Source organism: Lagopus muta, chromosome 2 (assembly GCF_023343835.1).
Source record: "Lagopus muta isolate bLagMut1 chromosome 2, bLagMut1 primary, whole genome shotgun sequence".
Lineage (NCBI taxonomy): Eukaryota > Metazoa > Chordata > Aves > Galliformes > Phasianidae > Lagopus > Lagopus muta.
In genome coordinates this window covers 49545950-49570981 of record NC_064434.1, presented here as the reverse complement: position 1 = coordinate 49570981, position 25032 = coordinate 49545950, and the positions used below count along the sequence as shown (strand labels likewise).

General features: G+C 36.9%; 1 protein-coding gene across 1 annotated transcript in view; it reads right to left on the bottom strand.

The window, feature by feature from the left end:
* Positions 1–1821: 1821 nt before the first annotated feature.
* The window catches only part of CLVS2 (clavesin 2), a 57287-nt gene continuing 34076 nt past the window's right edge, over positions 1822–25032 (bottom strand). The window contains exons 3-5 of the mRNA XM_048936755.1: positions 18392–18502; positions 14472–14692; positions 1822–10184 (exon numbers count right to left, since the gene is read on the bottom strand). Of these exons, the coding sequence (XP_048792712.1) occupies positions 10097–10184; positions 14472–14692; positions 18392–18502 (420 nt within the window). The 3' untranslated portion in view covers positions 1822–10096. The remainder of the gene's footprint in view (positions 10185–14471; positions 14693–18391; positions 18503–25032) is intronic.

Genomic DNA, 25032 nt, shown 5'->3' with positions numbered 1-25032 from the left:
AAATAAAATCAGATTTTGATATATATTTTTTTCATTGAGACCAGCATTTAAATCCCAGCTTCTTCATCAGGTTAGGTTTTCTGCAGGGATTCTGTGACTAGGTGTAGTATTTCTTGCTTCGTGAAGAAGTGCCATCTATTAAGGAAATGTATTTGTTTTCAGAGATTGAAATAAAAAATATTGCTATCAATTTGTATAATTAACTGCATCCTCTATCATTACCATTGTTGTAAGTAACATTTTTAAAATGATTTTTATTAATATTAAATAATTTTAACTGTTTTTTTTAAACTTCAGTGATAGAAAAGTTAATACGTTTGATATAAATAGAATAGATATGAATAGAAGAGAAAAGTAGCATAAAAAATATTCCCTCTATTTTGATCAATACAACATATTTTTGATGCATATACACATTTCTTGGTTGTTAATCTCCAGAGTTTTCAACAGTTAAGTAGATGGATGAAGGGAAGAAAGATTGTTTGACAGCCTACTAATTTATCCAGAGGGGAAGGAACACTCTGTCAGTCAGGATTTAGGTGCTGGAAGTGCTTTTGACTAGCTAACCTTCTGTACATATCTAGAAGGCCAACCAGGTCTGTCAAGATACAAGCAGGAATTGAGGCAAAATAATCTGAAGGCTGTAGCAGAAATGCTAAGTCACAGCCTGAAATAGTGAAAGGCAGTGCCAATCTATGAGATCTCAGGTGCATTCAATGCACCTGAGCAACTGGAAGGGGTGGAACCTGGACCCACCTCTTCCGAGAGCTTATTTAAAGGTTGACAGTGGAGGTAGGAGTATCTTGTTGGAGATCTCTGTATATCTGAGGCCTTCTGAAGGTAAGTAGTATTTTTTTTCTTTATTTCTGTGTCTATGGCTGTTGTATTTGAGCTGTTCTGCACTTGCTACAGCCTGGAATCTTGCTGCTCTATTGTTTTTGCTGTGCTTTCTGTTGCATTATGAGGGAACAGAACACACCTTCGAGAAGCCTGCTGATGATGTGAATCTGAGGCGAGTGGTGGAGATGTTAGAAAGCTGTGCTGCTATGGAGACAGACAGACCAGAGATTTGGGCAGAAAGGAACCTGCTCTAGTTCAACAAGGACAAGTGTGGAGTCTTACACGTGGGGAGGAATGACCACATACATCGGTATAGGTTAGAGGATAGACTTCTGGTGAAGAGCTCTGCAGAGAAGGACTTGGGTGTTTTGGTGTATAAGAGCTCAGCCATGGGCCAGCAGTGTGCCCTTGTGGCCAAAAAGTATGGAGGTACATACAGTGGAAGTGGGAGCTACACTGCTACTCCATTTGGCTGGAAGGTGTGTATGACCTTTAGTCTGTGTTTTTAAAATAACAAACAAACAAACAAAAAAAAAACACTGGTGCCTGATAGCAAAATCTTAGCTCTATAATCCATTGGGGAATTAGTAAGATTGCTCTTCCCTTCCCGACTACCTGCTTTGATGATGCCGTATATCTAAATTACCCTGTAGCTCTATTGTAGTGGGCACCAACAACCCACTTCTATTAGGCCAAACACAAAACTGGTCCTCCTCCCCATGTCCTGCAGCCTGGACTCCTCTAGTAGGAAACCAAGGTGAGGTAGTCACACAGGAGCTGCAAGAGACTCCAACCGGATCCCATGTCTGGGCTACCTGGGCATTTGTATTTTACCCATATCATTGTAAAGGTGTAATGTGTTAGGTGTATAAAGCCTATATAATGTTGAGCAGAAAGAAATAGTTTCTTTCCAAAGCCTGTAAAAATTGAGTTCATTAACATCTGTCCTTCACATGTATTTTTTTTTTTTTTTTAGTGCTAGCAAGCCAGACAAACACTCCAAATACAACACAAAAATATATATGTATTTTAATTTTCATTTGGTCATATTTTATTTAACAATGTAATTCTTCCTCAGTATCCAACAGTGACTTAAAGTAGTAGTACCCTCCAAAGCAGCCCACTGATCACAGAGAACTGATGATATTTAAATATGCACTATAAAGAGTGACATGTTTCACAAGTTGCTTAATCTTCAGATTTTAGGTTGGAACACAACAGACCATAAGTAACAATCTTACTAGGTCCAATAATAAAGTTCAAACTGACAACAAGTTGTGAAAATAGAATACTTAATGAAAATATACATAGAACATGACTGATAGACTTGTCCTGACTTTACAAATCTCAGACCCCCTGAGTCCTAACAATACTATATTAGAAACGAACAAACAAAATTTATCCTGAGGATACAAATGCTGTTTGTACATTACTTCTCTAACTTCTGGATTCTTGATATGGTGCTATAGGCGTTTCTGCAAGGCTCCAAAGTAGATTACTGCATGCAAAAAAAAAAAAAAAAAAAAAAAAAAGTATTCAGTGGTCACTACTACACAAGATCAGGAGAGGCTTAAGGCACAGACAGCCAACCTAGCTTCTGCAATTTTAGATGTTGCCATGACTAGTTGTTAATCACCATCATCTAAGATGTTCTAATAGATTACATGAATGTTTTTACACATGCATGAAAACAGAACCAACAGTGTGAGTTTGTTAACAACATTCATTGGAAAAGGACTGCTGTCATAATCTACTACTGCTTAAGTGTTGGGGCAGTAATATCTAGCTGAAGAGTGATTGTTAACAGCCAGGAGAAGGCAACACCTTAAATCACAAAAGCTATCCCAGGTAATTGTCTATCTACACCTTTATGGATTTCTAGTCCAAATCTATTTTTTGTATTAATCTATGGTGAAGTCAGTCTCTATTCCATCTTCCATTTCACTCTGGAAGGGAGATTCACTCACCAGAGATTTCTGTAAGGGAAACTTTTAAAATAATAGTTTTCAAGCTCCTGTCTGTAGATCGTCAGTGTTTTGTTGGTTGGTTTTTTATTTGTTTTTCCTTTTACAGTTTTCCCCAGTTACACACAGAATGAATTATATACAGAAAACAAGATGTTGTGGAATGCAAGGGATAAAAAAAAAAAAAAAAATGCACATGAGAAAGGTTAGCAGGATACATTTCATACAACAGACCATGAAAATGCTAGAGCCAACTGATTTAAGAGCTATTATTGTCAAGCTGAAACCTAGTTAATTGCAAAATTTATTTTTAATACGGATAGGTATTTTACAAGTGTCCATCTGAATAAATTTATAGCTTTAAAATATTTTCTACCATTCAATTCCTTCTGCCACTGAAGCATGAAAGGTGCATATGAACCTCAGGGAAAATTATATTTCAGGGAAATTGATTACACGCTAAGTCTCATCAAGATACAATGCAACCAAACACTGAAAACCCTTAATTCATTATAATCGTAGTATTACTTGCAACAATCACCAATTTAGTATGTTTATATTTAAGTGTAGTTCATAAAATTCTCTTTCCTTTAAATCATCTCCACTCTGGGTGCCTACTGGCTACTACTAACATCACCAGCAGACCTGTTAATGATACAGGACACACCGTTAGCAATAGCTTGAAGGCTGCATAATTACGCACAGCACCATGGTGTGTAGGGGAGGTCTCTGTACCATTTATGCTCACAGCCTTCTACACAGAACAGGAGCAGATACAGATGATAGGGCAAAACAGACTTGAATCCACTCTCCCGTGAAGTCACCTCTGTAGCAGGGACTTGCAGAATATATCCCTTCCTTCTCCTCCTCTGGACAGGTTTGTGAACATGAGCTTTGCAGTTCCTGGATGCTATGTCATGCCCACATCCCAAAGCCCCATTGGAAACAGCAGTGGAGACAGTTCAGGCCTGCTGTACATATCAGGTTTAAATACATCAAAATCAAGTTTGTGTTGGAAAGTGAGAAATGTATTTTTTTTACCCTTCTGATGACAAATTTGCCATTGGGCTTTGTAAAGCCTCTTTAACATCAATTACAGAGCAAATGAAAGCCTCTCTCACCATCTTATTCCAATGATTGTTCTGTTCATTCCACCTCCCCATTGTCCTTTATTCCACAGGCCTCCCACCTTTACTTTTGGGTGTATGGCTCCTTGCCTTCTCTTCCTGCATGACTTCTTCAGCCAGGCAGGGCACAGCAGTTTGCATCTTTCTTCAAGTGCCCAAGTCTCAATCAGCCCGGGTCTCCTCTCTAGCTGAGGATCTGATGTCAAGCACTGATCTGTGAAGTCATGTTCTCAGGCTCAACCACTCTGTATGTGATTTCACAAGGTAGCTCAGAAGCATCTTCTGAAGATTTGGGAAACTCCATTATAGCCATACAAGTGAAATGGTGTGGGAACAAAATGGGAACTCTACTCATAATATATATGGTAGACCTTCACATAATTTTTGCCATTCCAGGTTTCCAGCACAGGCCACTTTCTGTCTTTAATTATTGCATTTTATCAATTTTCTATTATCTCTTCTCTTTGTTTTGTCCCCTTAAATTTTTATTAACCAAGGGACCCCATTTGAGATGCTTGCCTTTAGGCACTGCTGTGCATTGCTGATGATGTAGCAGCATTTTAAGGAATCACAGCAGTATTTCCATATTAAATACAAATCCTAATTAATTCCCACCATTTGTCTGCTGTTGAGATATGGCAATTCACTGGAAATCATTTGCCAAAAGCAAATAGATTTGTCACACCTCTTTATTAGAGAGGGCTTGTTGTTTGTGATTGGTACAGAGACAAAAGAATTGCCTGACTAGAGTTCCCATAGACAAAATACTTTGGTTGTGTTTTACCATAAATAGCATGCCATAAAAAGAGCATCCACGTTTTCCCTTAGAGCAGTGTTTCCTTTCCTTGAATTCTGCAGAAATATCACCAACTCAGATTTTGAACTCACTGTAGAAAGTTTTTTTTTTTTTTCAACTTTAAACTGGAGTTTGATATATCTGCTATCAATCAAAGCACTTTATATACACAAAACACTGGAGAATGAATGATACATTAGTGTGAGCTTGTGACCCATGCTTCAACTGCACCAATTTTTAAACAGCAAAATCAAGTTGCAACTTGTGCATTCCATCAGGGCTCAGTGCCATATTTGTGGCAACAGACTCGTGTAAAGGAAACAAACTAAGATCCCAAAATTTGATAGGAAAAAAAATTCCTGCTCAAATGGAAGCTGAAATGCAGACTGAATGATACGTCAAAGTTAATGTCCTAAATACAGACCTTTGAAAAAGCATCATTAAAATTTACAAGACAGTACAGAATGTGGAATCCTGTCTAGCTAGCCTGCACTTTCACTGGAGGTCACTTAAGAATGCCTCCAAATGAAATGTCAGTGTTCCTTGTATGGCTAACGGGACTTATTGTTCAAAGCCATCGTGAAGAGATCCTCCCTTGACAGGTTCAGAGTTCTCTATTGGGCAGCCAACAGTAAACAGTTTTTCATCAGTTAGGTGGGGAAAATGTTATTTCATTTTGGGGACATACTCCTTTTTTACCAGCTCCTCAGCAGAAGGCACGTACATTCAGATGTAACTCAAGTAAACCATCCCTGGTTTGCAAAGGGCTCAAGCGAAAATGCGTAGGACATTTCTAAGGAAACTGGGCATGACTGAATCAACAGCTAGACATTCTTCTCACAAAAAAGATCTTCTTTCTTTCATTTCAAACCAGACTGAGTGATCAAAGCATTGCTTTTGCCATACATAAACTCAACACAAATGTATTCTTTTGAGATTTGAACATCTCTAACTGACTGTTTCCATATTGCTACCTGAGAAATGGGATGATTATTATTTTCTTGATTTCATATTATATTTTAAAGTTTTTGGATGAAAGTCCAAAGTCTCAGCACCACAAATGCATGCACAGAAGCTACTCACAAAATGCCTTTCATTAAAAGGACATTACACAGCTAGCCATGTGATTTTTCAGTACTCAATCCTTTGAGATCTTGTCTCTTGTTTTTCACACTGATATTCTTCTTACAAATTTGTCCTAGTACCTAATCCTGTTGATAGCTCAAAAGGACTTGCCCCAGAGGCAAGTAAAAATTATCCAAAACAAACTCAGCTTTCCCCTGCCTGCAATCCTTAAGTCTTATTTTGAACTTTTTTCTTAAGCGTATGTTCTTCCAAACATGCCTTTCAAAAATCTGAACAGTTGAATACATTAATAATAATAAAAACAATATATTAACAGTGACATGACCAGAGCTTACTGTAAATTGATTTCCAGGTAATTCTGAATGGTAGAATTACTACATTTGGTAAACTTTTTTAATTTCCCAAAGAGAAATAATGAAAGTAAATAATAAAAGAAATTAACGTAATATGATCAAGTTACAATTTTGTCAGATATTGTGCTTAGGCTTTGCTGTGGCTGTGTTTAAATGATACAAAGAACATTCCATGCAATGTACTGAGTTAAAACAATTCTTTAAGAGAAACACGACTGAAGAAAATCTGCTCTTCCACACAACAATACAGCTGACATCTTGAGGTCCCTTCCACACCTATTTTCTTTAATTCTGTGTTATGTATACCATTATAAATATCTTTAGTGATAGGCATCTCATGTTTGCAGAGTGCAAAACATCTTTTTAAATATGCTGTACAATAAATTTACATTTCTGTAAAGACTTCTTAAAGCTATATTACACCTAATATCTATTGGGAACCTGCATGTTTGTTGGAGCTTAGTGGGACTGATTACCTGTCTTTATAAGGCCAACAGACTTGCACATCTGTCATTGCAGGATCAAAGAGCTTTGGGCATTAAAGTTTCCACAACTTCTCCATATATGTTCAATAGAGTCTTTTGTGGAAAAGACTCTGTGAAAGCATTTCTTGTTCTTGTCAAAAGCATTAAATCAATTTTACACTTTTTTTCTCCTTTTTATTTATTTTTTTTTTCACTTAGCTGGTTGAACAGGTGAATCCAGTCTTTCCACTAAGTTCCTCATATGGCAGGATTCTTCTGGTATGCATATCAGCATGCATAAGCACAAGATTTATTCTACCCAGTATACAACAAAGGTCAGAAATAAAAATGACCCTCCCAAACATTTGAATTTTATTTTTAGCACTTCAGTTCTGCTATAAAAATTCAACATTAAGTCTTATCATAATAAAGATTGGAAAAAGTTTTCAGTCCAAATTTCAGCTATTAAAAATTGACCTATCTATAAAGATTTTCTACAAGAAGCAGGGAGAAGGGGAAAACACTTTATGTACTCTAATGAGTAAAAGAGAAAAGCCTTCAAAGAATACCGAGAGCATGTGACAGAAAATTGGTTTTCTTATCCATTTTTATCCATTTTTTCCAGTGTCACAACTGCAGTTACCACTGCAAGAATTTGCTTCAGTGAAATAAAAGCTGTAGCCTAACTCCTTAACAGTGAGGATCTTATTGAAAAAGTAGGTTTGTTCTTGGTGAAAGATGAAGACCAAGTAATGCAAATTTATAATATACCCCACTTTCACTAACTGTAAATAATAATTAATGCTCACTAATTTCAAGCTGAAATCAGGCTTCAGAAAACGTTACATAAATTACAGCTAATAAAAACCTCACAAACAAAATAAATTTATCAGTTGGTATGCAGAAGCTTCATACAGTTGAGCAGATATACTTTCCTACAAAGATACTCTGTCAGGATTAAGAGGCATTTGCATTTTCTGTCCAGACAGCTGGTGTACTCTGCAATCAGTGCTGGGCTGGCTCACACCAAGGTTTGGCCCAAGTATACAACAGCATCTGTGAAGACTTTGATCACTACTGTGTCACAGTTTACACAGATGTGACTAAATCCCAAAGCCCTTACGAAGAGAACATTTATACTGATATTACAGTTTATCTAGTAAGGATTTAAGAATCAGCTACAGCAATACACTATTCCTCTAGCCATAGATGTGGGAATGTATAACATACATTCAAATATGGCACTTACATAAATCCTAGAGATACATCTTACCTATATAGCATGATGTTACAAGATTCATAAAAAATAGAATAAAATTGTAGATAAGAACTCATCATACATTCAAGCCCATCAAAGAGTGGAAGTAGTATTACAATACTTTCACCTACTGAAAATTTGTAGGACAAACTGCAAAGATGTAGGCAGCTACAGTTCCCAATCACCCTTTCTGCAACTGCCACTGATTAATACTTCTCAAATTCAGGCTCTGTATCTTTTCCCTTTGTTTCTCCATAACACATATCATGAAAATAGAAATAAGAGTGTGAAAAGATGACTGGTTCAGACAAGTTTCTGCAATATGCATGTTGAAGTATATTCTATTTATCAGTATTCCTAATGAACTGCTTTATCTATGTACTGCCTGAGCTGGAAGAGACTGGCTTATCTCAGCACTGAGGAATGCCAAAGTTGCCACCATAGACAAATTCTGAGATGACACATTTGCAAGATTTCTCTTAACTCTCCACAGTCCACCATTTCCGAAATCTGGAATCATCCTAGGCAAGGAGAGGCAACCATAACCAGCAATTTTGAAATTTCAGTGAATACTGAAGTGATGGAGGAAACTCTTACCACAGAGCTTCAGAGGCAAGGTACCTATGAGCTACTGCCTCCCTAGTGGTCATCTGCTGAGCATATTTCTAATCACTGCGTTGTCCAGACATGCTGTTGCAATATCTCCAATTATTTGGATGTTTAGGTGAGCATCACATGCTGTCTTATTCTGATTGCAAAGTTAAGCCCTAATAAGAAATGCCTGTCTAGTTCAAAGGATGTATTCCTGTCTCAGCATATAACAAATGGTACTCGTGTCAACACACAATGATTATACAGCCCCTGCATTTCAGCTGACTTAATACCTACTGAAACCTGTTGCCCTTTTGAGGTAAAACATATTTTTCTATTATGGCACATGTTAAATACATACACTTACACTACAAAAACAAACAAACAAACAAAAAAGTGCCCCAAACACATAGGCTGAGATATTTGACTACAACTTATTCATATTAATCCTTGCTTGGAGTGGGATGCTGTTGTTCTATGGAAAGTTGCACTATATTAATCATGAAGTCATCTCAATATACAATCTATAATATATCTAAGTACACTGAATTGGTATGATTTCCTGTATAAACCTTCAATTAAATATACTTGTCTAACAATGTCACCTTACATGTTTGTCAGAGATTGGTAAAAAATATATATATGTATGTATCCAAGTCTCCCAATGCACAGGATTCAGTGATTAACTTTTGAACTCTGCTGCCAGGCTTTAACTTCAAACATTGGTTCTTACACTGAATTTAGAGGATTATTTTCTCATTATGAGGGAGAACAGAGTTCTGGAAAACTTCCTGACGTGCACCCAAAATTCAAGAGAAATAACTCCAACATGACCCACATTACAGCACCCAGTTTAGGGTAACACGCTGGGTTACTTGCAAACTGTAAATAAAAAGTTAAGGAAGAAACCTCACAGACTCATACAGCCAAACATCAAACTGTCAAAGAGTTGGCTCCAGCTCATCTGTTATCTTCTTCACAATGCTACATGGTTTATGCTAAGTCACAATTCTAAGCCACAAAGTTAGTTGGAAATAAATTCCTACATTTAGGAAATATTTGACTGGCTACAGCATCCCCAAGTTCTTATAATCCCTCTTTATCTTTGCACATTACTGAGCATTGCAGAGAATATACTGTATATTGCAGTCAATATACTAGCTGCAGTATGGCTTCCTATAAGAAGGACAACATTTAATTGGCTTTGATACTTTTTCTTGTCCAGTACGTGTTTCTCTGTGTGTGCACACGTGTGTATGCATGCACATTTTCTACTCTTTTTTACGATGCACTTCACTGACATATTTAGAAGTCACTCATAGTATTTGCTTACCATATCTTAGAAAGTCAAAGTAGAGGATTATGTTGTATTTACAAACAGGTTGGCACTTACAGAATAAATTACTGATTCCTATTTTTAATTATTTTCCTTCTTTCTTCTCTTCCTTTTCACCCCAAGGCATCCAGAATTCAGGCAGAATAGTAAAATCTTGTGCCTGCTTCCATTATGCTACATAAACATGAGTAAATAGGATTCCAGCTGGTACACTCTTTCCCAATGGTTTGCTTGTTGCTGAGTGCCTTCCACTGCAGTTCATGTTTGATGCTCAGGAACTGTTAGTCAAGGGAAAGCAAAGGCTGCATGTTTTCTTCTTCATTCTTATCCATGCGTTTTAGCACCCCAGGATCCACCACTGACTGAGACCTGCAGAAGGGCAACATGCTTATTTGACATTTCTAGATGAAAACAAATGAAGATAAATCTCAGCTTTCTTTTGCTTTTCCTTTCTGCCAGGGCTTAAAAACAATGATACTGTTACACTGAGCATCCAGTCAACACAAATGGTCAGAAAATACCCTTAAAGAGTGGATACATGCCTTTAAAGAGCTCTGAGTTGGTTTGTGGAAATAGGGGCAAAAAGTGCAATAAAATAGATCCTCCTTTATTCAGTGAAGGAGCAAGTAAAGCGCGTCCTTAGCACATAACAAAGAGCAAACTAAGCTGTCTTTTGTACTGATGTAAGCATTGACCCCCTCTACCAGAAAGCAGTTGTCTGGTAAAGAAGTTATAATTCAGCCACCCAGCTGGCAAACGGCATGCAGCAATTAGTGGCATGTATTAGCTAGAGGTGTATTTGTTCCTTTTGCAAACAGCACTTAATGCAACAGAGCATGCTCCTAAGCCAACCCTGGGGAAGCCTGCCATAGCCAGCAGGATTTCTGGAGCAGTGGACACATCTGTCAAACTCACTTGTCAGCTCAGTTAAACACAGCAGAAAAGGATGGCAAAAGGACAAATTCAGTGATGATTGTAAATCTTTTCCAGATTCTCTGATTCAGCACAGAAGCATGACACTGGTATGGATACCATGCAACGGCCATTTGTGAGGGAGAAAGAAGCCCCAGCCTCCAGCAAAATAAAACATTCTCTTGGAAACAAAGCCTGAAGTGGTAAGAATGAGTCTCACATCATGTCACAAGATTGTCAAAAAACAGACACTTCTAGGGTACAGTAAAAGAAATATTTGATAGATGTTTCCTTTAAAGTGTGATGAATCTACTGCTAGAGATATAAATTTCTCTTCCTTCCTGCAAAGAGGACTTATATGGCTAGAATGTGTGTGCATCTCAAAAATATAGGCACAAATTTTTGATCAGAAGAAACATTACAAGTTTGCCCACCTTAAAGACTACAGCACAGAGAAAAATCTTGATCAATTTAAGATAAAAACATATTATCAGTATCCCACTCTAGAACGATCCCCTGAAGCCAATGAATGAGTCTGCTTGCAGGAGTTGATTTGTTTTTTTTCAAAAACTATAAAGCAAACATTTAAAAAAACAAACAAGGAAAAACATCTGAATCAAACTTCATGTGAATTATTGAAATTCAAGGATATTTTCAAACAGTAATTATGCTCTTACCAGTGCTAGAATTGAGAAAATCAACTTTGAAAATCTGATGGCCTCTCTTGTGATAAACACAATTAAAAATTTTTAATTAATACTGTACAATAACCGTCATCTAGAATGTTAGTCAGCTCAACAGGCAAAAAGTTAAACCAGTGAAATGAAAAGGCTTTTTTTAAATCAAAGCTGATTAAAAATTACTGGTGGGAAACTGTACTGGAAGATCCAGTTCACCAAGATAAAAAATGCTGTGGGAGCATACTAATTTCATAGAATTCCCAATTGAATTTAAGTACTACTAGCAGACTGAACCTTCTTAGGCTGCCAATATCTGAGAAACTGAAGTTTCCATTTCTCATCTGTGGAATTAAAGGAGAGATGAAAAGTAGGCAAACCGGGACTCAAATTCCCAGAGAGGCAGTAACGACCATAAATTCTCAGGGCCTCCAAGCCTCCCAATTCCAAGACAGATGTGAAAATGAAACTGCACAAATCCTAACCTATGATTTGCAAGCTCAGGAGAACAAATTCCTTGTAGAAGAAGAAGAAATAGCTTTCATTTTATTTAAATCAACGTTTATTGTCTTCCAATTCAGCAGCAATTCCTGAACAAAGTCACATAAAAGGGAAAGTATTTATGTAAATCTGTAACATCTTTTATTTCTGTCTCCCAAACAACTTTACAGACATTCCTGAATATATTCTCACAAGTCACAACAGGACAGAGCTATAATGCAAAGTCCCATTGCAGAGGCAAGGAACCAAAGCTATACAAAGATAATTTGCAAACTTGGTCAACTCAGACATCTGCCCTGTGGAGTTAGATGTGCAGATCCTTGTGACTCCATCTGAATGCCTCAGCCATGAGAGCCATGGGTGTACATGGCCACAAACTAAATACAGTTACTGAGACAGCTGCAGCAGTGTCACGTTGTGAAGGTGTTCTCATAAGAGATTTACACTATTTGGTGGGGTTAATTTCTCCTTATCTCCACCAATCTACCCACGATCAGCCTTTTTTTCAAGGAGAGGTCATCCAATTTATCCAAAGTTCAAGCAGATCTTAAGGAACTTCAGTGGTTCACGTAAGGGGAAAAATGAATAACAAAGAAATGAACTCTTAGCATGATCTTGGTTTATGAATGATAATGTTTCAAGGCAAGAAGTTAATTCTAGACTGCCAAACCAAATTAAACAAGGTAACTGTTGGCGATTTGTTACCCTTGTGAAATTTTGCCTATGAACTCAAGCACTTTCACTGACCTACCTCATGTTTTCAGATGTCCTGTTTCTGCAGTAACATACCACACTTAATGTGGTTTTAAGCAGAGAGAAGTATAATCTGTCCGATATCCAACTCAAGTTAAATTTAATTTTAAACTTCATAGTGTTTATCTCTTTCTACCTATCCTAACTTCTTTATTTCTATTTTTAAAATGTTTGTGCAGCTAATGCTACAAAATTATGGGATATTGTCCAGAATTTTGCTACCATTCCCTCCTACTTGGTACTATCACAGTAAGCCTACTTAGTACCTTTTATATCCAGCAGCTGGGAAGGAGGATTTCAGCAGGTACTGCAGATATGCTAACTGAAAATGAATATAATGATGGTGAGGAAATTTCAGCTGGATTTAACACAGATCCAATTTTCAACATCCTTATTTTCTGCAATAGGTTTCCTACTGCGTTAGCTAGCCTAGATTGAAAGAATATCTGACAGTAAACTGCAGATCAATTAGAAGTATATAATGAAGTATAAGTCGGCTTGAAAGACTTTTCAGCACCAGTTAAATGAGAAGAAAGTAGGTATGCTTTCTCCCCTTAAATAAAGAAAAAAGAATCTGTCAATCTGCTGCTTTTCCAAAGTATTTCTTCAGAGTAGTCTGGGAAATTCTGCTTCAGAGAGTCTTGTCAAAGAATTGCTCATAGGTCCTTCCTGCATCCTTGGATGAGGCAACTTCCTCTCATGGTTTAATTGCATCACTAAGAATTCCGTATTTCAGCTCCTACATTCCACCCATCTTTCCAAGTAAACTTCTCTACTGTTTCATAATTCTTGCTACAAATAATTCTACGTACGTATAATTGTTACATAATTCTAAGTACAAATTGTATATAAATATGCCACTCATTTTCATGCTCTCCCCTTCCTACTCTTTCCCTGTCCTATTTTCTCAAACAATTGTGGTAGTTGCATCTTTTTCATATGCATTCACAATCTTTTTTAACTTTACTTATCCTAGTTCATTCCCAGCCAGGCTCTGAACATTTCCCACTTTCAATGTATTTTAGATTTCTGATATAAAATCTTTTGTTATTTTGTTGTTTTTCTTTGTGTGTGTGTATGTGTTTGTTTTTATTTCTGTGGCAATTTTCTCCACCCCATTTCCTAAAAAATATATCTCTTTCAAGCTACACTGTCTTAACAAGTCTTTAAGATATACTCCAGACAACATCATTTTCCTGGCTGACAAGTCTCAAAATATTTTCTCCTGTTTGACTTGCTTCCAAATTCTCTCTTCTTTCTGCACCAAATGCCAAGTTCTGAAAATGAATTCTCAAGTTAGCATATTCCAACTTAATTTGAAAGAGTTTATGTAGATTCTCTGTCCCATATGTTCACTGCTAGGCTTAACCAGTATGAATTGGTCAGCCTCTTCTGCCTAGCAACTAGTGATAGGACAAGAGGCGAAAATTAATGCTGTGGATTATAGCCAAGAGTCTTCTTAAGGAAAAAAAAGTCCTTATACCTAATAAGCTGAGGAAACTACCAACAGGTTCATGAACAAGGAACATAGAAGTTCCATACAAACACCATGAAGAATTTCTTTACTTTGAGAGTGAACTGGAACAGGCTGCCCAGAGAGGTTGTGGAGTCTCCTCTGGAGACAATAAAGACCTATCTGGATAACTACTTGTGTGACCTTCTATAAGGATCTTGTTTTAGCAGAGGAATGGACTCAATGCTCACTTATAGGTCCCTTCCAACCCCTACAATTCTGTTATTCTATGATTTTGTGAGAAGGCAAATGTTAACCTCATGGCAATATGAGGTTAACATATTAGTATCTTTAACCCACCTCTTCATGGACTTAGGAGAGAGGTCCTTTTCTATATCTTTTGCTGGAGCATTGTAGGAGTCCGCATTGCATTCACTGTCATCATCATACTCGTGGTCTAGCAGTGTTCTTGCCCATGTTCCCATGTCATATGGGGGCAACATTCCTCCAAACTCTGAAGGCAGGATCTCAGGATGTATCAGCTGATGCAGACTGTTGAGGTTATTACCATGAAGGAATATCTGCATTTATATAAAAAGATAAAAACAAAACAGTATCACAAAAATCATCAAAGCCCAAATTACATCATTATTATGACAGAATATTGTACCGTTCCAATTTTATGCCTATGTTGGGCTAACACAATAGCCAACGAGGCACACATTACTTCTACCTTCAGTACAGTCAGACATTGTTCATACACCTACAAAGCAATTAAACCATTAATGTTTGCAGGACAAGCAACGTAAGGATTGTATGAACTAATGCTGACTAACAAGACAGACAGAAGTCAAGACAGACAGACTGCTTATCTTTTGTAATTTGTTTCTCCTAATCCTGAGAAATAAATTAAGTACATAAATTAAGCACATAATTCAGTAAATAAAATTAGCATTTATTATATACATTAAGGAATATATTGACTTCCAAGCATCCACCCTTGAGTTCTATGAAAAGAAAATTAAAAAGACAAACAAGAATATAATGAAGAAAATTTCTTCCTTCTGTTTGTACATGGCAAGCAACAAAGAAAGTAATAACAGTAAAATACTTTCAGTGACAACAAGGGAATTCTGATAGACTATTTGATATTGTCAATCAGTATTTTCATTGACTGATTTATTTTCAGATATGCTTTACATTTACATATACATAGTGTATGTATGTATACAATATGCACGTATACCTACACTGACATTTATACTTCTGTTTATATTTAACCTCATTGTTTCTCCTCAGAAATCTGCAACAGGTGATCACTGAGTACTAAAAATGGAGGATCTCTGGATTTGGACAGCCTTTTCCCACTTTGGAGGATCTGCAGACCTTCCATTGAGAGGATATGCCTTCTCTTGAGTGTGGCTTCACAGATAGCTCAAAGAACATTTCTAGAGTAGCAAAAAGGCCAGGATTCATTTCTTGGACCAGGAGCAAGTGCTACAGCACAGTTTACATCCACAGAGTTAAATTCCCTTTATCTCCAGAACAGAACTCATCAACACTATTTACTAATCCTTGAATTGTTCCAAGGCAATGTCTAAGAGAGTACTAGCTGGCACTGGCCAGTGCCATGCCAGAGAGTGCCTGTACAATTAAACAGTAGGAATGGCAGTGCCCAGTCCTCTTTTAATTGACTTGTGCAGAAGCAGCCAAGTAAGCAAGGGAAGTTATTGCCTCATACTGCTGCCTCTTGCTCTCCATGGGGAAGACAGGGTGTGCATGTACATGGAGTGCCACCAGTTTTCATCCTACTTCACCTTGCAATAACTTCTCTGGGGAGCTATACCTTGATTTATCATATGTTAAATTCAAAAGGCAGACAGACAAAAAAAAAAAAAAAGCAAATATATGCTTGTCTCATATTTTAGCCCACTTGGTTGTGGGACATCTCTGTACCTCAACTGGAAAACTGATGCTGTAATGGGAATGAGAAAAGAAACAGTCATAAATTTTGTCATCTTCCAGTCAGCTGCATAAACAGAAAGTTTAATGTAAACATGCAAATACAGTATTTCCTTCTCAGAAAGGAGTTATCTTTGAGTGATAGAACAAATATTAATAGCAAAAGCAATTTATTTTATGGTCATTTTCAAACTGGATGTTTCACTATTTTAGCAGTTGCTTTATGTATGCTGAGTACTACAGTTATCTCAATGCAATTATCAGTTGCAAATCTACCAGACCTCTCAAAAACTGCAAAAATAATTCAGGAAATACATGAAAGATAAATAATGAGATCTTCATACACTTCTGAAGATAATTCTGTGGGATTTTTTTTTTTCTCACAATAATTTGTTCTCTTTCCTACTGAAAAACAAACTTTATTAACTGCAATATTTAACTATCTGACTAATGGAAGAACTGACTAAGAATTAACAAAAACTGATGTAAAAAGTTTGCATTTAGACAAGTGAAGAACCACTGATGTCATCTATCTGGACTTCAGTAAGGCTTATGACACTTTGTATCCCACAACATCCTTCTCTCCATATTGTTAAGATATGGATTTGATGGGTAGACTGTTCAGCTAACAGAGAACTGGCTGCAAGATCAAATTCAGAGAGTGGTAGTCAGTGGCTCGGTGTCTGGATGGAGATCAGTGACGAGTGGTGTCCTGCAGGTGTCAGTGCTGAGACTGATACTCTTTAATATCTTCATCAGTTACATCAACAGGGAGATCAATTGCACCCTCAGCAAGTTTCTGATGATACCAAACTGTGAGGTGCAGTCAACACTCCAGAGCTACAGGATGCCATTCAGAGGGCCCTACACAGGCTTGAGCAGTGAGGCCAGGCTGACAAATCCAAATCCAAATGCAAGGTCTTGCACTTGGGTCGAGGCAACCCCCACACCAATACAAACTGGGCGATTAAAGGATTGAGCGCAGCCCTGATGAAAAAGACCTTGGGGTGCTGGTGGATGGGAAGCTGAACATGAGCCAGCAATGTGCCCTCACAGCTCAGAAAGCCAACCATATCCTGGGCTGCATCAAAAAAAAGCGTGGCCAGCAGGTCAAGGCAGGTGATCCTGCCCCTCTCTGTGCTGGTGAGACTCACCTGGAGTACCATGTCCAGATGTGGAGTCCTCAGTATATGAGAGACACAGACCTGTTGGAGCACGCATCCAGAGGAGTACCACAAAAACGATCCAAGGGATGGAATACCTCTCCTACGAGGACAGGCTGAAAGAGCTGGAGCCACCAGCCACTGACTCAGATGTCTCAATAAATACTTAGATACCTGATTATTGCACTGCCTTGTCACTTATTTTTAATCTTGTAACAAACCCAGGAGGTGTACTGCACTGCCTGGTTGTAGATAGATGGTCTTTGGCTTAGATAGGCTTCAAACATACCTGGCACTGTATTGTTCTATATTGAAGCTGTAGTCAGTTGAGCGCAACTGAATCCTGCAGAATGAGTTTTCATTTGCATATTTATAACAAATATTACATAAAAGCCTTTGTAATCTATAGTTCAAAATCTGTGAATACAGAGGCCTCTAAAGCATAATGTCAGTAAAAAACAGGTAAACACCAAGGAACATTGTAGCCTTGTAGACTCTTTGCAGAGAAAAAAACAGAGCTCCTTAGAGACCTGATCCTGTAAGTGAACAAGCAAAAATTATCATCATGCTCTTTGTAATGATTTTGTATGGAATGCTATGTTTTGCTGGATGACAAATTTCCTGTTACAGAAATAATATCATTCTATGTGCTACCAAGCTGTAACTTAATTGCACTGATGCAAATGCTGCAAATTAATCAACGTCTGAGAGACTGCTTGTGCTTATGCAGACACATGCACACACATTTCCTTTCACTGGCTTTAACTCAAGTGACTATTTTCAAGCTACTGTGCATGTTGTATTTTAGTTTACACTAGTGTCAAAGAAATCACTAGGAAAGGACTTGGTATTCAATGTGTCTATCATAAGAGAAAGACACAAATCATTCCCAAATTTTATTGCCACAACTTTCTTATAGAAATTGCAATGCTGACAATACCACTATATAATCCAGAAGGAATCATATGCTTGTATGCAAAAATACATTTAAAAACACTGTTTACAAGGTCCTTGAAGGATGTCTGTAAAACAGCTAAAGAAGGTTTTTACAATGCAATTGCAATTAAAAACTTTCCACCAATAACAATCTATTTATATTACAATACTCCTGCTGACTACAATTACCAGATAATGGAAAATGAAAAAAAAGAATACCCTTTTTCGTGTCTTCTCCTTTAAAAAGGGCCGTATAACTGTGTAGAGGGCATGAATATACCATGGTTGATTGACAAAATGTATTCCTCCAAAGCGAGCTGGAAAACTGTCCTGTACATGAGAAAAAAAAATAGTAGATGCAATGTTAACTCCTAACAGCAGTAGCACACACATATATCAAATATGTTTTTTAAAATACTGAATGTTTTTATTTTTATAGCTTAAATGAAAAGAAATATTTTTCAGAAAAAAAAGTGTCCTTTCAGTGTGTGTCAATCTTCTATACCAAGGAGCAACACATCCAAGGAGCAGACTGGTTGAAAACTGTGATGAAACAGCAATGACATTCAAAAAACAAGAACGGACAGTCTTTCTAACCTCCAGAAATGCTCTGAACACACATCACTTGTCCATATTTTATCAATGCAATATTTTCTCCTTCCCACTTCTTTGAAATTTTATTCATTTTATTTACTTATCTCTACCAGTGTCACTAAGGAGCACTGGAAATGTCCCTCTGATTTCCACTACTATTAAAAATCTTTCCAGTATTATTCATATTTCACAAAACTGAAAATACAATAGACCATAATTTTTCTCATGTTGGCAGAAGCCTTCTGGGAACTTAAATGTATGGATAGAATATCTGTATTGAAGAAATGACATTTTTTTCTTATAGAAAAACACAAAGGGTAGATAACTCCCTAGTAAAGTTTCTGATTTGCATTTTCAGTTTCTAAGTGAAGAGAGTATGCCAAAGGATTTGGCAGTCTGAAGAGGACAGACACTCTGCACTGAAATATTATTTCCAAACTCATCATGTGTCCTGATTTTCTCTTTGTCTGATTGATCATATACTCAAACAATGCAATAAGCTGCTGCTGCTTCCCATATTGCCTAGACTTACAGGCAACAGACTTGACGAAAGCCCCTTTTTTGTTTCCCCAGGTTATGTCAGAACCTTTATCGTGTTAGGTGTACAAGTTTACTAAATGAATGGCCTCCTTTTGAACCTTCATTCAACATGTGGTCCATATCCCAGGCAATCATGATAGTCACTTATATCAAAACCATATTTTCTTACAGCAGCAGCAATTCCTATCTCTTGCTTGACAATATAGGTACAGACAAGGACATGTTTGCCAGCTACATCTCCCACTCTTGTGTGGCTGCAATAATGCAGATTCAGGCCAGTGTCAGAGGGATCAGAACCTCAGAATGAGGCAATCAAATATTTTGTCAGGACCATCTGTTTAAATATACTTCTTTTTTTTTTTTCCCCCTGGAGACAAGATAGCAGGCCATATACAAGTATCCACCAGTCTAGATATAACTCACAAAGCACCATTTGAAGCATATTGATTTAAGGTCATAGAGCACTGTAAAAAAAAAAAATAAAATAAAGACAAGAAAAAGTCATAAGCTATATCAACCAAGCAAGAGTTCTCAAATAAGGAAAGCAGGAAGGAAACCTTTAGTGAAATATCGCCAGATAGTAACATACTTTGAAAAAGTGTATGTGCCAAGAAATTTCCATATTCTGCTAGAGTTAACAGAACTGCTGCAAAAAAGAAGACTGAAGAGGCCATTTGCTTCTCTGAACAGTACCATTCAGATACTGGTAGGCACTCCTAACCAAGGCAGTCTTATCCACTCAGAAGCAACACGACATGATGCAAAACTGTAATCAGAATAAAGATTTAATTGTCTTGCACATATGCATATGTGTTATATAGAACTGACAAATGCTGACACACATGTGCAAACTTGTTTTTCAGAATCTCAACCTATGTGATTAATACAGTATCTCCTTTTCCCTTACTCTCTGTCACCCTTTTTCTCTGTGCCACTTACCTTGTAATTCCAACATCTGTGTGGATTCAAGGAAGAAATACTTTCATCAAGAAGACAATACCTTAAAAATATTCTGCAGGGAGGTTGACAGCTTAAACAGACACCACTAACATCTAGATGGCCACAGATGGCCAATGTGATTAACGGCCTATTTTGAAGATTTTCTTCAGAAATATTTGATTAACAAAATCCTTGAAATGAAACAATCCTACTGGAAGATTGTGCTACTTGCTAAATGCCCATTTCCTGCCAACACTAAATGTCAGACAGGATGGTTGATAATATGACATGTAATTCACCCTGTTCAATATCATAAATCCCCAAGCACCATTTTGAGAGCACAACCTCTGATATATGAAAGGTAGTAAATTTTGTCCCTATCACAGGAACCCAATGAATCCAGTGGGAAGGATAAATCATTGGATGACACCTTAACCTTTTGTTGCAGGAGATACCATTCATCTATGGAAGGTTGCGTGTATTTGGTTTATCCAGCAAGGAAGTGCAATGCAGCAGGCTGCAAACACAAAAGAACACTCACTATATCTGCAGAAGATATATTTTGCCATCTAAATGTCTTTGAAGATATCTTCAGAATTAACTGGAATGGTAACTATATTAAGACTTGCAAAGATCAAACACTTTTTATAATCTAACACAGAATACAACAAAATAAACAAGACATCCCTAACAGTAATGTCTTCCTGCATAATTATTATAAGGTTTTTAAATTAGTACAAGTGCCCCCAAAATTACACACACAAAACTATGGACTGCTTATTCTTTACTGCTTAAAAAATGCCTCCCACAGAAACTCACAATTTTTGAATGAGAAGATCTCAATAGGCTACGCATGAATGCACACTGAGCAGAGCCAACAGCAATTGTATTCTATTGTGTACTCAAAATGGATTCCCTGACAATTTGGTTATTTATGAAGATATTACATTTCTAAGAGATAAATGGAGTATGTTTAGAAATTACTACTTTGACACTTCACAATTTTCCTGCATCTTGGAATCCATTTACATGGACAATTGTGAATGTCTGCAATGATCCTCCAATAGGATATGCCATTTGACATTACAAGAAGCTCACCTTGGTGTTTTTCAGCAATTCTAAAGGCAGTTTCCAAACCTGACTGAAGTTCTTGGATATTTAACGTTTTATGTGACTACACCCATGCGCAATTTCAGTTCTAAGTGGGTACCCAAAAAATTTACGCCCATAATGAGAATGGGTGACTTGGTCAAAATATTCTGCATTATCAACAGTACCAAGAGTAGAATTCAAAATCTTCTGAATACAGATTTAAAAAAAAAGAAACAAAACAAAGAAAAACAACAAAACAAACAAACAAACAAAAAAAACAGCCTCATCAGCACATGAGACCAAAAAAAAAACAAAAACAAAAACAAAAAAAAAAACAGCTGCTGGAGAAAGAGGCATCAGAAGGTTGTCTGGCTCTTCTCAAATCTATCTGACTAGTGCATTGGGATTTGCCAGACAGATGGCCATTCTACACAAACAGCAGGTAAGAATTTTCTCCAAATCACTGACTCTTGTGTGTTGTGTTTTGTTTTGGTTTTACATAATGAAGTCACAGGTAAGGTGGTAGTCATGACTGCCTCTCTAGACATTCTGTATTTCTACAGAAAAGCCTGTAAGCCATGAATCATACAAATCTTTAGCAAAAGATATCCCATGCCAGAAATGGAGATCAGCCACAAAGTAAGCCATGCATTTTACTAGAAAAGTAATAAATCAGATGGGAAATTACCAAACCCCTGAAAAGGTCTAATTATATATGCAAAATGTAAAGATTTTAGCATTCACAATAAGCTATAACCTGTAAGCAGAAAACAACATAAAGATACTCCAGATATCTTGTGATGTGGCCATTCCACCAACACAGGCAGACAGGAATTTAGAATTAAGGCCTGTGTTCCTTGTGATACAAGGCACATAAATGACAATTAAGAGTGTGCTGTCAAGGAAGAAGTGCAGCCTTACCCTACAGTGCCGTTTGATTACCATTGCATGGCACTAACTGACCTCTCCTCTAATGCCTCCAGGTCAGTCAAGGCCTGACACACTCTACTTTACTGGATTTCCTAACAGCAGAGTTTTACTCACACACAGCAGTTTTTTCTCTTCCTCTCACAGTTCGAAAGATCTGTCTCCCTTCACTTTCTTCCCAAGGAGTTAGCTGCTCTTACAACTCATAGCACATGCTGAGAGGGCAGGTTTCCTCTTGCTTCGCACCACATCCCACCCTGTGCTAGGCTCAACCATGATCTGAAGAAATTACCTTGGATTACCTGGCCTTCTCCGAAGAAACTGAAGGCCTGAAGAAATATCTGTAGCACACGTAATAACACCAAAACCAGTATACAATATTATCAGTACTTAAGAGAGGAAAGTGCCCAAATTCCAACTGAGTATGAGGGTCGTCTTAGTGGTGTGAGCATTGTTATCGTACTAAGATAACTAAGATAATAAAAATATGAAAAATAAACAAGCTTTTTAAAATCACAATATTGTCATCTCCACATAAAATTTGTCATTCAAATATCCTGTCTACTTTTAGTTCCTCCAGATGAAATCAGTACTGAGTTAATCTTTGTTTTTACAGCTGTTAAAAGAGTTCCAGTCACACTCTGAAAGCCCAGAGATGCACTTACAGCCCAGCCACATCTTGGCTGCATGAGCACATTGCCTACCACCTTGTCCAGACGTACCTTACCATGCACAAACACTGTGCTTAGGCACATATGCTCAAGAGTTCTATTCTGATTGTTTGTTGTCCTTATGGTGACAGCAAGTGAAGCTGTTTTTTTGTGGACAGTCTCGATACATCCTTCAATGGACTGTCTAGACAATCAAAACAAACAAACAAAAAAAAACTTTACTTAAGGCTGTGTTTGAGTACTGTGCTGAACTTAAGGCTGTGTTTGAGTGCTGTGCTGAATTCAGGTCATAGCATCCACAGTCAACCAGAGGCTACAGGGTCAAGACTGTGAAAATTGTATATTCATAATAAAAATCACAAGTCCAAAGATGGCATATTGAATTATTAATATCTTAAAAGTCACTTAAGAAAAGTTAAAAAAAAATTCAGATCTCCTCCAGTTATTCAAAAAAATCAAGCACTGCAGAGAAAAAAAGTCATTATAATGAGCCCAAACAGTACTTTCATAACGGAAAGCTCCATGAGAAAAATACTGAAACATTCTGTAAGATGAAAGATGCAGCATGACTAAACTTAATTTTTAGTATGTTAAAGAGGAAACCATGCAAAATCAGAGACAGAAAAGCCCTAACTGGAAAATTAAAGCTTCACTTCCTTGGTACTACAAGGTTTGAAGTACCAGAGGAACAAAGAGCCACTGCTGTGCACATAAGAAAAGTTTTGCTCCAAAACTGCAATTTTCATTGAAGGAATTAGGAAATAAAACATTTCTAATACCAAACTTCCTGCAGGCATCCATCCTTGACAAATGTATTTACAATGTCTAAAAAAAAACCATAACTGCTCAAGATATGGTTTTAAACTGCAATTGTATCCACTGGTATGGTGGGATGATAAAGATTCTAGGAGAATTAGGACCGTTCGGCTTATGGAATACCAGAAGGCAGATGCTATCTATAATCATGCTACAGAAAATAAATGACAGATGAGAAAAGACTCATTCAAAACAAAGGACAACAATGATACCCAAACAAAAGTGTAACAGTTCAGCCAACCACAGCATGGCTGAAAAACAGCAGAGAGACTCCAATCATGAACATAAAACAAATACGGGGGGAAATAAGCAAGCTAACTCATTTTCTTAGAATCATGGAATATCCCAAGTTAGAAGGATTATAAAGTTCGTCAGAGACTTTGAGACAATGATTATTAAATTACGAGGAAGCTGCTCTCCAGCTTGTAGCAACAGGAAACTTCATCTTGTGATCTACTTCTCTGTGCTAAACTTTTTAAGGTTTGAACCCCAAAACTTTCTTAACATAAAGAAATTCAAGATACTAAAGCAGATGTTTAATTGCAATCTATTATAGACCACTTTTACTATTAGACTGCTGAAAAAGCAACCAGACATTTCATTTTTCAGGTTTCATTTTTTTCAAAGGTGGTGAAATTTTTATAGATCTCTGAAATATTTGTAACATCTACATAATCTGAATCAAAACTAGTTTCAATGAAAGAGATATTGACTAAGAAATTTCCTCCTATCTAAAAATATATGGATATATTCATATGCTAGTTAGTTGCTTTAATGATTTTCCTCTGTAAGTACGGTGTTGTTATCCCTCAGCTGAAGCTTTTCTTTTTCATTAAACAATGTTAAACCATTTCTAACACAAACTAAAAGTGCCCAAATAAATTTTTGTTACTCTGTTCAACTTAAAGAGCACTACCTACAGGCAAATTAACATCATTCAGTGACATTCCTACAAAATAAGATATATTTATCTAGAACTGGATGTTGTAATTTTGCTAAGAAGCTTCCAATGAGGCAATTTGACTTTTGGCAGTTCTCCTTTTCATTTCTATTAGTCCTTTTATCTCACAGCTCATATGGAAATATGTTAAATTGAATGAGTTGAGAACAGAGAGAGATTATATCCATACAGTGAGAACATTGCTCTTTTCACTGAAGTATCTGTTATAATTTCAAATAATCTTGCATCTTTCATTTCAATATGTTAATCATAAAAACTATATATTGATAAGATTAATTAGGTGGGTAGTGATTTAAAAGACATTTATTTGTATACATGTT